We start from the raw sequence: 13,204 nt of genomic DNA on the forward strand, positions 1-13,204 counted from the left end.
TGAGATGAAATGTCGGCCAGGACTCTGGGATATCTCCCCTTCTCTTCCTAGCGCAATAGTCCACTTTGGAGTACAGGTTTAACGTCTCATCTAACCAGAAGGCTGATCAATAATACTAGCCAAGTTGGAGTACTAGAAATGGTTCTTGAAGCCAGGACCTTCTGAATCAAAATTGAAACAACTTTCATTGCGCATAGACTGACAAGTCCAGTTGTTGGATTCCCTAAAATATAAAATGGTTATGTTGCTTTTAAGTATACTCACTCCTGTTTAAAGTTTAATATTCTACACAAATTGCAGCATAAAAAGCGCTTTTTAAAGCAGGTCCAAACAGCAAAGGACCAACATGTAGCCCGTAGCCAAGAGATGTTATGGGAATTGTAGTTCATTTTGCGACAGTCTCTATGAAGACTTCCGTTAAACGGACTACATTCCCCACAAAGCACTGTGCGCGCCTGTGGACATGCGCATTGGAGCCCTCATTATCTATATATAAGGCTGCAGCCCGAGGCTTGTCCTTGTCCACTTCACTGTTCGCCATGTTGGGAGCTTTTGGACGGTGTAGCCGGGGTGTGGTGCAGGCGCTGCGGCCTGTGGTCAGCCCCATACCGCCAGTAACGGGTGTAGCCGGTGCACTCTATTCACGTAGGTATCCCGGATCAGCTGCTTGGTCTTGATGTTCCCGCTGGCGCCGTGTTTCCCGTTGGCGCCGTGTCGAAACCGCCAGGCGGAGGCTTGGAAACTTATTTCTCCGACCCCCGCAGACCTTAACCCCGGCCCCTCACTCTCTGAACCGGCTTCATTAGATTGATGAGCCGAGCTAGGAAGTAGCAGCATCAGTGGGCCCGCCAGGTTGGGAACGGTCCTCACTTTGACCTTTTACCGTCCTGGAGGCTCAGGCCTAGGGCCTAGTGAACTGGAGCTGCCGTTTCGCCTGCTCCCACATCCCATGTTTTGGGGAAGGGGTTGGGGAGACATGTAATTCCGATTCAGCCGCTGGTTTTATGTTCACTGGTATTATGATTGCGTTTCTTTTCTAACGTGGTTTCGGCTTCCCGGATGCCCTTCAGCTTCACCTCTCTAGTTTGGGCTTTTCACCTTGACAGTTGGTCGCAGCTCTGTACAATCTTGGCCCAGTTTCATAGCACCAATGCACATTCGAGCTTCAGGCTCCCTACCTGCAATGTCGTCCAAATAGTTACCCCTTGCTTTAAGCGGCAGATTGAATTTTAGACAAATAATAAACGAGTGATGGGCACCATTTTGGTAGAATCTTCACATCTATTTGCACAGTGCATGCATGTATATACTTGAACCATTTGTGTGTCTTGGGGGAAAAAGATATGGTGAAATGCCAACTGGTTTTTGAGTGTGTTCGATACCTCCTTGGCTATCTGGTAAATTGTTTTGTAATGTGAAAATGCATGATTTAAAAAAAATGGAAATACTAGCAACATTGTATGGAGAAGGGAAGTACCAACCAAAGTCAAGGTATTGTACCTCTTGCAAGTGTTGGACAAAAACCTAGAAGCAGCTTGTTGTTTGAGACTCCATACCAGAATACCAATTTGGTGAAAGACTGCAAAGTTTCCACACAAATATTTGTGAGCAAATTTATCTGTATTTGAAATGTTTCTTAAAATGGTAGCATTTGGCCAAAATAATGTTGTAGCCACATCTGGGGATAATTTGTGGTGTCTGTTGGTTAGCACTCTACTACACAGGTGTTTTAGATATTTGAACCAATGAATAGCACTAGAACTAGTGCATTCATGGATTTATTTACTGGAACTACCTAAGGGAGATTGGAACAGGGATGGCCATTCACCTCAAGCCTGTTTCACCTTTCAGTAAGATTATGGCTGATCTGTATCTCACCGTCTATACCTGTTTTGGCTCTATACCATTAATACCCTTTCCTGACAAAAATCAATCTCTTAAAATTAATTTAGCCAGCACTTACTTTTTTGTGGGAGAGTTCCATGCTTCTCCCCTTTGGAAGAAGTGTTTCCTAACCCCTCTCATAATTGGCCTGGCTCTGATCTTTAGGCTAAGCACTCTTAGATTCTTCCCCACCCTCCCCATGGAAAAACTTTCTCTAATGACCCTATCAGTTTCTTTCAAAATCCTTAAAATGTCAAACATTTTGGACTTCTATATTCCATTGAATGAAAGCCTTGTTTATGTAATTATTCCTCATAATCTAACCCTTGGAGCCCTGGCAATGTGGTAAATCACTGCACTGCACTCCTTACAAGGCCAGTGTATTCTGTCTGAGGTAAGGTGCCCATAACTGTTCAGTGCTCAAAGTGGTCCAACTAGGGCTTTGTACAACTTTAGCAAAACTGCCCCTCCTTTACTTTCTAGCCATCTAGTTATAAAGACTAATATTCAGTGAACCTTTAATTTTTGCCCCAGATTATTATATTAGTGATTATTTACATGGACCCCTAATTTCTTTGCCACTGTTCACCATGTTTAAAAAAAAAATGAACCAAAATGGGAGATCATGCACTTGCCTTCATTGAAATCCATCTAACACTATTTTACCCACTCAGTTTATTATTTTAAACTCTTGTAGTGTAGACAAGAGCATATCAGCAAATAGTACAGTGACTAATTAAGACCTTGACATTGAACAACTAGTCTTTTTATTTGTTCATGGTACATGGGTGTCACTGGCTAGGCCAGCATTTGTTGTCCATCTCTAATTGCCCTTGTTCAGAGGGCATTTAAGAGTCAGCCACATTGCTGTGAGGCCAGACCAGGTAAGGGCGGCAGATTTCCTTCCGTAATGGATGTTAGTGAACCTGATGGCATTAGATTTGTGGCCATCATCAGACTTTAATTCCAGATTCTTATTGAATTCAAATTTTACCATCTGCCATGGTGGGATTTGAACCTGGGCCCTCAGTGAATTACTGTGGTAATACCAGTGATAATACCGCTGTCATCGCCTCCCCTGAATCGCTCAATCCCTATTATTTTCCACGACCTTGGGAAAAACTCTGAACCAGGCCAATATTTTGCCTTCAATTCCATTTAATTTTAGTTGAGTCCTTTGTGGAACCTTATTGAATGCCTTCAATAAAGTTTGTTAGACATGATCTACCCTTTATAAATCATATTGGGTTGCTAATCAACTCAAGTGCTCAGTCAACTCCTTAATTCTAGATTCTGATAACTTACCCCAACAGATGTTAGATGAGCAGGTCTCTCACCTTAGTTTCTTTCACCTTCCTTGAGTATTATTCCTGTGTTCGTTTTGATAAACCCTGTGAATTCTGATGCTTAAAATATTGCCATTTGAAATCTCAGGATGCATTGTTCAGATACTGATTATCCTTTCAGTCTTAGGATCAAATCCAGTCCTAGACTGAAACTGAAGCCTCGCTGCTGGTAAATTTAGTCAATTTCTATTGGCAGAAGTATTTGAGACAATTATTTTCAGTCTTCAGAAACCTGAATGAAACTTAACAGTATTGCTGAAGAAGCTAGAATTGGGCACAGTTGATCATAGGGAAGCTTTAGTCTTGAGGTTAAGGCATTTTAATAGGTGTATTGCAATGTGCTGGTATGTGCAATCTAGTCATTCAATTTTGAATCCTTTATTCAATTGTAGTCATTCTAAAGTTCAGTTTGGAGCTTTCGCAATGAAAATAGGCACTGTTTTTTAATGTAGAAGTTAAGCTGGTGCTCAAGTTTGTGTTAAGTGTTCAGAATTAAGATTTCATAATCTACCTTTGCACATACAGAAGATAGGCTGTTACTGAGGACTGAATGTTACTATTCTTTACTACTGGAATAGATGGCTGAGATTGTTTCAAACTTTTAATCTGTATATTTAACTTTGCATTGTAGGGCGAAACTATGTTGCTCAAGCAAATCCTTCCGCCAAGGCAGGTGTGGCTAAAGGCCGAATTGTTGCAGTCATTGGTGCTGTTGTGGACGTCCAGTTTGATGAAGGGCTTCCTCCAATCCTGAATGCTCTGGATGTGACGGGTCGTGAGAGCAAGTTGGTACTGGAGGTTGCCCAGCATCTTGGTGAGTGTAGTTTGATTTACTATTTTCAGGTGAGAATTCAATGATGAGACATTAAAAAGACTTTCGTTCTTCTGAAGTGTTTGTAGACAAACTAATATCTGAGAAATGCGAAGAATTAAATTTATACATTTTTCTACAATTGAGACTGATTGTAAAGCTTAAATCTTTATAGGTGAAAGCACTGTACGTACAATTGCTATGGATGGTACTGAAGGGTTGGTGCGTGGGCAGGAAGTTCTGGACACAGGTGCTCCTATCAGGATTCCAGTTGGGCCAGAAACACTTGGCAGAATCATGAATGTCATTGGTGTGCCCATTGATGAGAGGGGACCAATCACCACCAAACAGTAAGTGTGCGGCTAATAAAAGTAAAATTTGCTTTATACAGTTATTGCATTTTCATTGTACTTTTCTAGATCTGAGGACCAAGTATTAGTTGTTTGTTTTCCCATTAAATGGCTTTTATGTGGCCAGATAAATGGCTTTATTGGAAAATGGATATGCTAAATCAAGAGAAGCACCTAGCTGATCCCATAACTGACCGTAACTAATACCTATTTGCATTTTCCCATTTCTGATCACCAGATATTGCAAATAGAAATGGAGGATTTTAATTCTATCCATCCATCCCAGCTGATGTTGAATTACAGCATGTAATTTCAAATTAAATGTCAAGCACTCTAGGCTTGTACTCCTGTGTTAGTTTTATTGCCTTTGTTCACATTTCATTGAAGCTGATCTTGCATTAAGAATTTTGGCTCTGCCACTGATTAATTGAAGCAAATCAGAATTCACAATTGCCTGGTTTTAGAAGGCCAATCCTTTTATTTTATTTCTGGTCTATGTTGTGCAGTGTAGCATGCATGTAATTTTGATTTATGTGCACATTTTCTCGAGGAAATGTGTGTACTTGATTGTCAGACAGAGTGCAAACCACACCTTGCAGTACAATTCTTATATAGTGATTGTGATTTTGAGAATGGAAAGTGAAAACGTCTATCAATCCATAGCGCAAAGAACGCAAAACTAGTGCAGCAACCTGAATGTTGTTTCTGTCCAGTTTTAGTAATCATTCCTCACCAATAGCTGACTAAACTTCAAACTGAAATCTAGATCTGGAGTATAAATGCAAAAGTTGTCTTAAGAAAATTGCAATTAGGAAAAACAGAATGGGAAATAATTTTAAATTTAATTGGTCAAGTTAATTCTGACAACTTTGGATGAATCCTTGTTAAGTTGGTTTCCAGTCAACTGGTTTGTCATAATTTATATGCTATTTTTTGATTTCAATTGCATGTGATTTCATTCATGCTTAGATATGCTGCAATTCATGCTGAAGCTCCTGAATTTGTGGAGATGAGTGTTGAGCAAGAGATCTTGGTGACTGGCATCAAAGTTGTAGATCTGTTGGCTCCTTATGCCAAGGGTGGCAAAATTGGTAAGTGACTGAAAACTAAACTTAATTTTGTTTTGAGTTTAATATTTATTGGTGAAGATATATTATAAACTAGTACTAGTTCTATAAACCATTTTTCAAATACAAACCTTGCTCTTAAATACAATTGGGAGTTGGGGGCAGTGATGGAGCAAGGAGTGAATTGAATTGCACATTTACATTATTGAGGCAGGTACAGTGTAAGATTATTGCCTTTTAATGAAGGGTGGTAGTAAACTTGATCAAACCATGTGTAATTGAAGCAGTGGCTTATTTGAAGTTGTGCAGCTTTACTATATGCAATGGCAAGTGCAGCTGAAGAATACTAATCAAAAGTGTAGACTTATGAATCGGCTAACTAGAACTATTTTACAATGGGTTTGATTTGAAAATAGTATTTTAATTTAAAATGAGCAACTCCAACCAAGGCAAATTTCTCAGGCTTGCATGTTAACACTTGCTGCTTGTCTGTTTAGGTCTCTTTGGTGGTGCTGGTGTTGGTAAGACCGTACTTATCATGGAACTTATTAACAATGTTGCCAAGGCCCATGGTGGCTACTCTGTGTTTGCTGGAGTAGGAGAGCGTACCCGTGAGGGCAATGATTTATACCATGAAATGATTGAATCTGGTGTCATCAATCTGAAAGATACAACCTCTAAGGTAAAAGTATTGAATATTTAGTTTTGTCAACAAGAACAGTGAAATGTACATAAATGCACTTTACACTCTTCTGGACTCTCCATTTAGTTCAGCCATTTCAGATCATAACCACTACCCTGATTTTTCAGATGGTAGTGGTTGATCGTGCAATTATTGAAGGTGGCAGGACAGGTTGAGAATGTTAATGAAGATACAGGATTGTTGGCTTTATAAATGTGTTCATAAGAGTGCAAAAGTAAAGAAGTTATGATCAACCTGTTTAAAACACTGGCCTCAACTAGAGTATTGCATCCAGTTCTGGGCACTATGTTAAAAGAATATTGAAGACGTTTGAGAGGGTGCACTAAAAGATTTGTGCAAATGGCTCTAGGGATGAGGAACTTTAGTTATGCAGCTAGATTAGAGAAGCTGGGACTCTTCATTGAAAAGAGGGGGTTTTGGACAGAGTAAATAAGGAGAAACTGTTCCCATTGGCAGAAGGATCGAGAACTAGAGGGCACAGTGATATGACTGCAGCTGATAATGCTGAACAAGCCAGGTCTTAGATTGAAATCTGCCTGTTTTTTTGGGTTTTTAGTATTGTAGAAACAAGGAGGGAAAGTTACTGAATACAAAAGCGCAGGACTCCAGTGATATATTTTTAATTCTTCAAATTTTAAAGGTTTTATTAAAAGATAGAAAAAACACTGGTAAAAGATCCAGTTAGAAAAGTCTTACAAAACAGCACCCAAAATACTTTATCAAAGTACACAAAACTGTCTTTTTGGCAACAGCCCTTATAGATCTTTAAATATAAAATCCAGGTAATATTACCCAAACTGAGAAATTAGTTTCACTTTAAATAGGAGTATGATCCACAACTTCCCAGAACAATTCAACGCTGGTGTGGTTTTTCCAAAGGGAGATTTGAAACCAACTTTCTCGAGACAAATGTTCTCCTGGCCCAAAACTAGAGTGCTTTTCGTCAGCTTAAAGACCTTCACGGCTTTTCCTCCACACCCCCACAGCCGAAGCCCTGCTGTCATAAATAACCTTTTTGCCCCTTTCATCTTAGTCCGCCATTGTCTTCAAATATCGCTTTGAAAACTCAGTGGTCAAATATTAAAATCTTTCATGTCCCTATTTCGCCACTTTTTGGGTCAATAATTTTTTAAAACACTTGTTCTTATTTACTCTCTAATCTCCTGTAAAATGTTTTTTGTCTCCTTTGAAATACACATCAATTTCAACACCTAACCCCAAATGCTATTTCAAATCTATTCTGCTTACTTGTAAGCTGAAACCCACCATAAAGCCTCATTACAAAATGCAGGAAGATAACACCTCTACTCTTACTTTCTACAGGCAATCTGGCTCCAACAACCTTGCCTTTGATTAACCCTGGACACACACGCACAGCTTACCCTACCTACACAATAAATACATAAGCACAGAAATATAAAAAATATACTTGTCATCACAACAGATTTAAGATGTTCGGCAAAAGGAATATGACATGAGGAAAACCTTTCTACATAGTGAGTGGTTTGGAATCTGGAATGCACTGCCTGTGTGGTGGAGGGAAACTCAGTCATCCCATTGAAAAGGGAATTGGATCATTATCTGAAAAGCAGACATTTTCAGGACTAAGAAAAGGTAGAGGAATTGCACTAGGTCAGTTGCTCTGCATAGACCCAGCAGATACAACTGATGGAATCGCCTCCTGTGCTGTAACCATTCTGTAATTCTGATTATTTTCATTTCCTTTAGAACCATATTTCTGTTTCTTTAATCATCCTATTGCCTTGCACCATCTTGACATTTAACCTCCTGCCTTCTACCCCAAAACAACCTTTTTCTCTTGATTTAAACCTGTTACATCTTTAATTCTTTTCCAGTCTGACCAAAGTTCATCGGCCTGAAGCATTATTTGTCTGCATGGATGCTGTCTTGATTTGCCAACATCTGTAGTATTGTTTTAAATTTACATAGCTGTAAAGCAAGTGTGGTGGGAAACAGGTTGTGATGACTGATCTGTGGATTGAGTTTTTTTAGATATTCAAATAGTGACACAAACAGTAAAACTTCTGCCATCTTGAGTCCAAAACTAGGTGCCCTAAATATAAAGGGTGCTTATAAATCCAGTTCAGAATTCAGGAGAACTGGCTACCTTGTGGAATGGTTGAGGTGAATACATTTATGGGGAAACTAGAGGAGTACATGAAGAAAGGAGTAGAAAGGTGTGTTGTAGTTGATAAAGTATGGAGTGAGGGCATTTTCTTGTGCTCTACAAATTCTATATCAGGCACTGAAATGTACACTGTACATGGTGGTTCTGAATTTTTTTGCTATGTGGTATAGGTATAAACAACTTTGCCCCCTGATGTCATTTTAATCTTCTACCTTAGGTAGCGCTGGTATATGGTCAGATGAATGAGCCACCTGGTGCCCGTGCTAGAGTGGCACTGACTGGATTAACTGTTGCTGAATATTTCCGTGATCAAGAAGGACAAGATGTGCTGCTGTTCATTGACAACATTTTTAGGTTCACACAGGCTGGTTCAGAGGTAAACCTATTTCTATTTACATTTGAGGTACATTTAAGTGCAACAGTAGACTCATTAAACTTGTAGTATTTTGGACAAATTGTGCAATATTCTACTATAATCTTTCTCTTTTAGGTGTCTGCTCTGCTTGGGCGTATTCCTTCTGCAGTAGGTTATCAGCCAACCCTAGCCACTGACATGGGTACCATGCAAGAGCGAATCACCACCACAAAGAAAGGGTCAATTACATCTGTGCAGGTAGTTAACACTAATATTCACTTGATTTTTCAACTTGATTGTTCTGATCCAGTATTGACTTTCATTCTCCTGAATGTGATGAAGCACTAGTGTCTTTGATGGAAAGACACCCAACCTTCTACCCCTTGCATATTTGATACGTGGATAATGTGTTTGCTGTATTTAAATCTGCAGCTGCTTGTAGTAATTTCCTTGCACGTCTTAATGGGCTCCACCCTGCACTCAAATTTACCTTTTTAAATGGAGCAGTCAAATAAACTCCCTTCCTTTGACGTACTGGTTGAGAAATCTGCTCGGGGTTCTCTTTCACAAGCCAACCTTCACTGGTCAATACATGCATTGGGGCTTTTACAGTTTCACTGCTATAAAATTGGCCTTGTAAATTGGGCTTGTTCATGCAAGCTTGATGCTGAATAGGGCAGGTTAATCCTGCAGGATAATGGCTACCCCAATCAGATGATTTCATGCTGTATATCATGCAAACTCATGACTGGGCCCAAGGCTCTTACTTTCAGCCCTGAGAAGTGCCCAGTTGGTATCTCATTGTCCCGGAAGGGCAAGGCATCTCAAATTTGAGCAACAAGCAAAGCTAGCTGTTTCAAGCTACTAATATGCAGTAGGAACACTAGTGGCATTCACCACTGATAGCATACTGCCATCAAGCAAAAAAGATGTTCTGCATATCTCTCAAATGAGTAATGTGGCATATGAATTTCAGTGACACTGGGATGCAGTTTGTATGCCCCAAAGACTGGCAGATCATATCAGACAGCAAGTCCCTTCTACTGTTCACACCTTCCAAACCCACAACTGCTACCATCTAGAAGGACAAGGGCTGCAAATGGAGGGGAACTTCCAGGTGGTGGTGTTCCCATCTAAGTCATTTACCATCCTGACTTGGAATTATATCAGCTTTGCTTCACTGTCGCTGGATCAAAAATCCTGGAACTCCCTTCCTAACAGCACTGTAGGTGTACCTACCCCACATGGACTGCAATGGTTCAAGAAGGCAGCTCACCCCCACCTTCTCGAGGGCAATTAGGGATGGGCAATAAATGCTGGCCTAGCTAGTGAAGCCCACTTCCTGTGAATGAATGAAAAAAGTATGGACTGTACCCAACCAGCCTGTTCCTGCAAGACTCAAAACATGGAATCACATTTAATGTTTGACACTGCTATTGGATGACATTTGCTAAATCATCAGTGTGGTAAGAATTATGCTGACAATTTAAGATTTGGTTGGGCTCAGTTGTGGTGCGTTTGTGTACTGGAAGCTACATCAATAAATAGATAAGGCCCTGTTCTTTGTGGACAGAAAGAACACATTGTACCTGTTTCGGCTAAACAAAATAAGTGACAGCCAATCACTGATTCATTCTCCAGTGTCTTGACCAATCGGAATCAAACTGCCTGGTTTAAATTTCAATGTTTGGCAGTTAAATGTCAGTCACTAACTGGTGCATTCTCCATGGAAACACCTTTACCAATCAGAGTCCACTTTGTAACCAATCAGCACTTTTCTCATATAGTATAAATATGTTGTTTCCCCAGACATTGGTATTTTCTTGCAAATTGTCCTGACAAGAAAAAACTTAAATGAAAGATGTCTTTTTTTAAGCCATTAGAGATTGCTTTGTGTGGACTTATGCCTTATACTGAGAATTTATTTGTTTCAGGCTATTTATGTGCCAGCTGATGATTTGACTGACCCTGCACCTGCTACTACCTTTGCCCACTTGGATGCCACAACTGTATTGTCACGTGCAATTGCTGAATTGGGTATATATCCAGCTGTAGACCCGCTAGATTCTACTTCACGTATTATGGACCCTAATATTGTTGGGCAGGAGCACTATGATGTCGCTCGTGGTGTACAGAAGATCCTACAGGTTTGTATGGTTTTTAACTTTAACTCAGAAGTTTTGTTTCTTCAATGGTATAAATAACAATTTACTTTAATTTTCAAATTCATGATTTGAAAGTTGATGCACCAGTACATTATATGGGCAGAATTTTAATTGGTTAGAAGTTTAGAGTTCAGGAAGCCATACAAAAGCATTTGTAAGATCGAATGGGGTAAGAAAGGATTGAAGCAGAGCTTTAGGGACAAAAGATGGGTTTTTGATTTATGACAGATTTGATTTGAATGTAGGTTTTCTTTGAACTGAGCAGAGTATCAAGATTCCATGCTGCTTGAGTGGGTTTCTTAAGAGGGGAGGTTGAATTATGGGCTAGATTTGAACAGGACTGTTCGAGACCTTCCATAGGTAAACTGCAAGAAGTTTACTTTGACTTGTCAGGTAGTTGGGACAACTTAATGAATATGGTACAAAGTAAAGCTGGGTTTGACTGAAGTATGAAGCCACAACACATGCTTGTGTAATGTTGCATCTGTGCAGAGCCTGAGTTGGAGACAATCCCTTGTTCCAAGCAATTGACTTCTGGGTAGTGCAGACACAAGATCCTGGAGATTATATTGAAGCAGAGGGAAATCACTTAAACACCTTAGGTGTTTAATGGTCATCTTCTGTTCAGAATTTTCTACCATTTATAGAAAATAAAAATAAACTTATAGCCTGCAATAACTTTCACACATCCCGAGTCTAAGTTGTTTGGTTGATTTTTTTTTTCTTGCAGTAAAGATCAGGGACTAGTAGACTGAGGAGTCTTTTAGACTGCTTTCATCTGGATTCTTTGACTGTTAAATCCTGCTAGCTTTAGTTATAATAAATGCTTCTATCCCATAGGTTTATGGCTAAAAGTAATGGAGCCATTTTTCTTTCGATGCATTTACCAAATGATCTTGTTTTTTTCCTTTTTAGGACTACAAGTCTTTACAGGATATTATTGCCATCCTGGGTATGGATGAACTGTCAGAAGAAGACAGGCTGACTGTGGCCCGTGCTCGTAAGATCCAGCGATTCTTATCCCAGCCTTTCCAAGTTGCTGAGGTGTTCACTGGTCATCTTGGAAAGTTGGTGCCTCTCAAGGAGACCATCAAAGGATTTCAGATGATCCTTCAAGGCAAGTTATTGTAACTGTTTCCTCTCGTGTATTTTTTAAAATATATTTTCAAGTTGTCAAATGGTTAGACTATACTAAATATATTGTATGTATTCCACTTTTTTTTCTCATTATTTGCTGCACCGTTTTTTCTGTAGGTGAATATGACCACTTGCCTGAGCAGTCCTTCTACATGGTTGGTCCTATTGAAGAAGCAGTTGCTAAGGCTCAGAAGTTGGCTGAAGAGCATTCTTAACATTCGTATTGTAACTTGTATGAAATATCTTCAGATGTATTGTCATCTTAACAAAGATCAAAATGTTATTTAATGTTTCTATTTCAGAAAGTGAAAAATAAAAGTTCTGTCTGAATCTAGAAAACAAAACATGGTCACTGACTATTTCTCTAACAATATGGAATCTTTTAAAGTGTATAACTGCATCACAGAACAGCAATGCATTTGACAACAGATGTTAAATTCAATAAACATGAATTTTTTTATTGTTGCAAGGACTGGATTGATTTAACAAATATTGCCAAATATATACATTTAGTGGGTAGCTGATTTATAGCTTCACTGGCCTAAACTTTGAGTATGGCCTTACTTGTAGTTTGAGCTTTAAATGATCAATGTATAAAGTAATATTTTTGAAGAAAAATATATTTCAAGTAATTGGTCAGAATATTTTTGAGTATCTTGGAGAGGTTGGTTGAGGAATTCTTGGAGCTTGGGGCTTAGGCAGCTGAAGACAGATGTTAATGGTGAAGTGATTTTAAAATCGGATTCTCAAGTGGCCAAAATTGGGTGTACAGAGGTCCAAGAACTACAGGTTGTAAATGAGTAGGGGCAAAAAGACCATGGAGGGATTTGAACATAGAAATTTTAAAATCAGGGCATTGTCAAATAGGTCAGCAAACATGGGTGATGGGTGAATAGGAGTTGGTATGAATTATGAGCAGAGATGAGCTCCAATTTGAGGGTTACAAAATAATATTCATATGTTGTTTCACTGATCCTGAGGTGGAACATGTCTATGCAAGCATATTGTACTTCCAGCATTTTAAAATGCAGTTGATGGGCCTTGAAATAAAATATCTTGAGAAAATTACCATCAGCCCCATTACATGAATGTGGAATGAAGGTAGTGAAGTCTAGATGCAGTACCAAATGCATATAAGTGTAAAGCCTTTGGATAGAATATATTATTCTCCACAAATCTTCACATGCAGCTGGCATAGGATATTGTTATCTGGAATAAAATATTGAAATTCATACAA

General features: G+C 39.2%; 1 protein-coding gene across 1 annotated transcript; it reads left to right on the top strand.

Moving 5' to 3' along the window:
* The first annotated feature begins 487 nt into the window (after positions 1–487).
* On the top strand, positions 488–12,432 carry atp5f1b (ATP synthase F1 subunit beta). Its single transcript, XM_041201513.1, has 10 exons — positions 488–645; positions 3,862–4,044; positions 4,217–4,391; positions 5,361–5,482; positions 5,956–6,140; positions 8,528–8,686; positions 8,801–8,923; positions 10,600–10,812; positions 11,746–11,947; positions 12,085–12,432. Exons 1-10 carry the CDS (start codon positions 540–542, stop codon positions 12,180–12,182), a joined length of 1,566 nt encoding a protein of 521 aa, XP_041057447.1. The 5' UTR covers positions 488–539; the 3' UTR covers positions 12,183–12,432.
* The last annotated feature ends 772 nt before the right edge of the window (positions 12,433–13,204 follow it).

The sequence above is a fragment of the Carcharodon carcharias genome, chromosome 12, assembly GCF_017639515.1.
Source record: "Carcharodon carcharias isolate sCarCar2 chromosome 12, sCarCar2.pri, whole genome shotgun sequence".
Lineage (NCBI taxonomy): Eukaryota > Metazoa > Chordata > Chondrichthyes > Lamniformes > Lamnidae > Carcharodon > Carcharodon carcharias.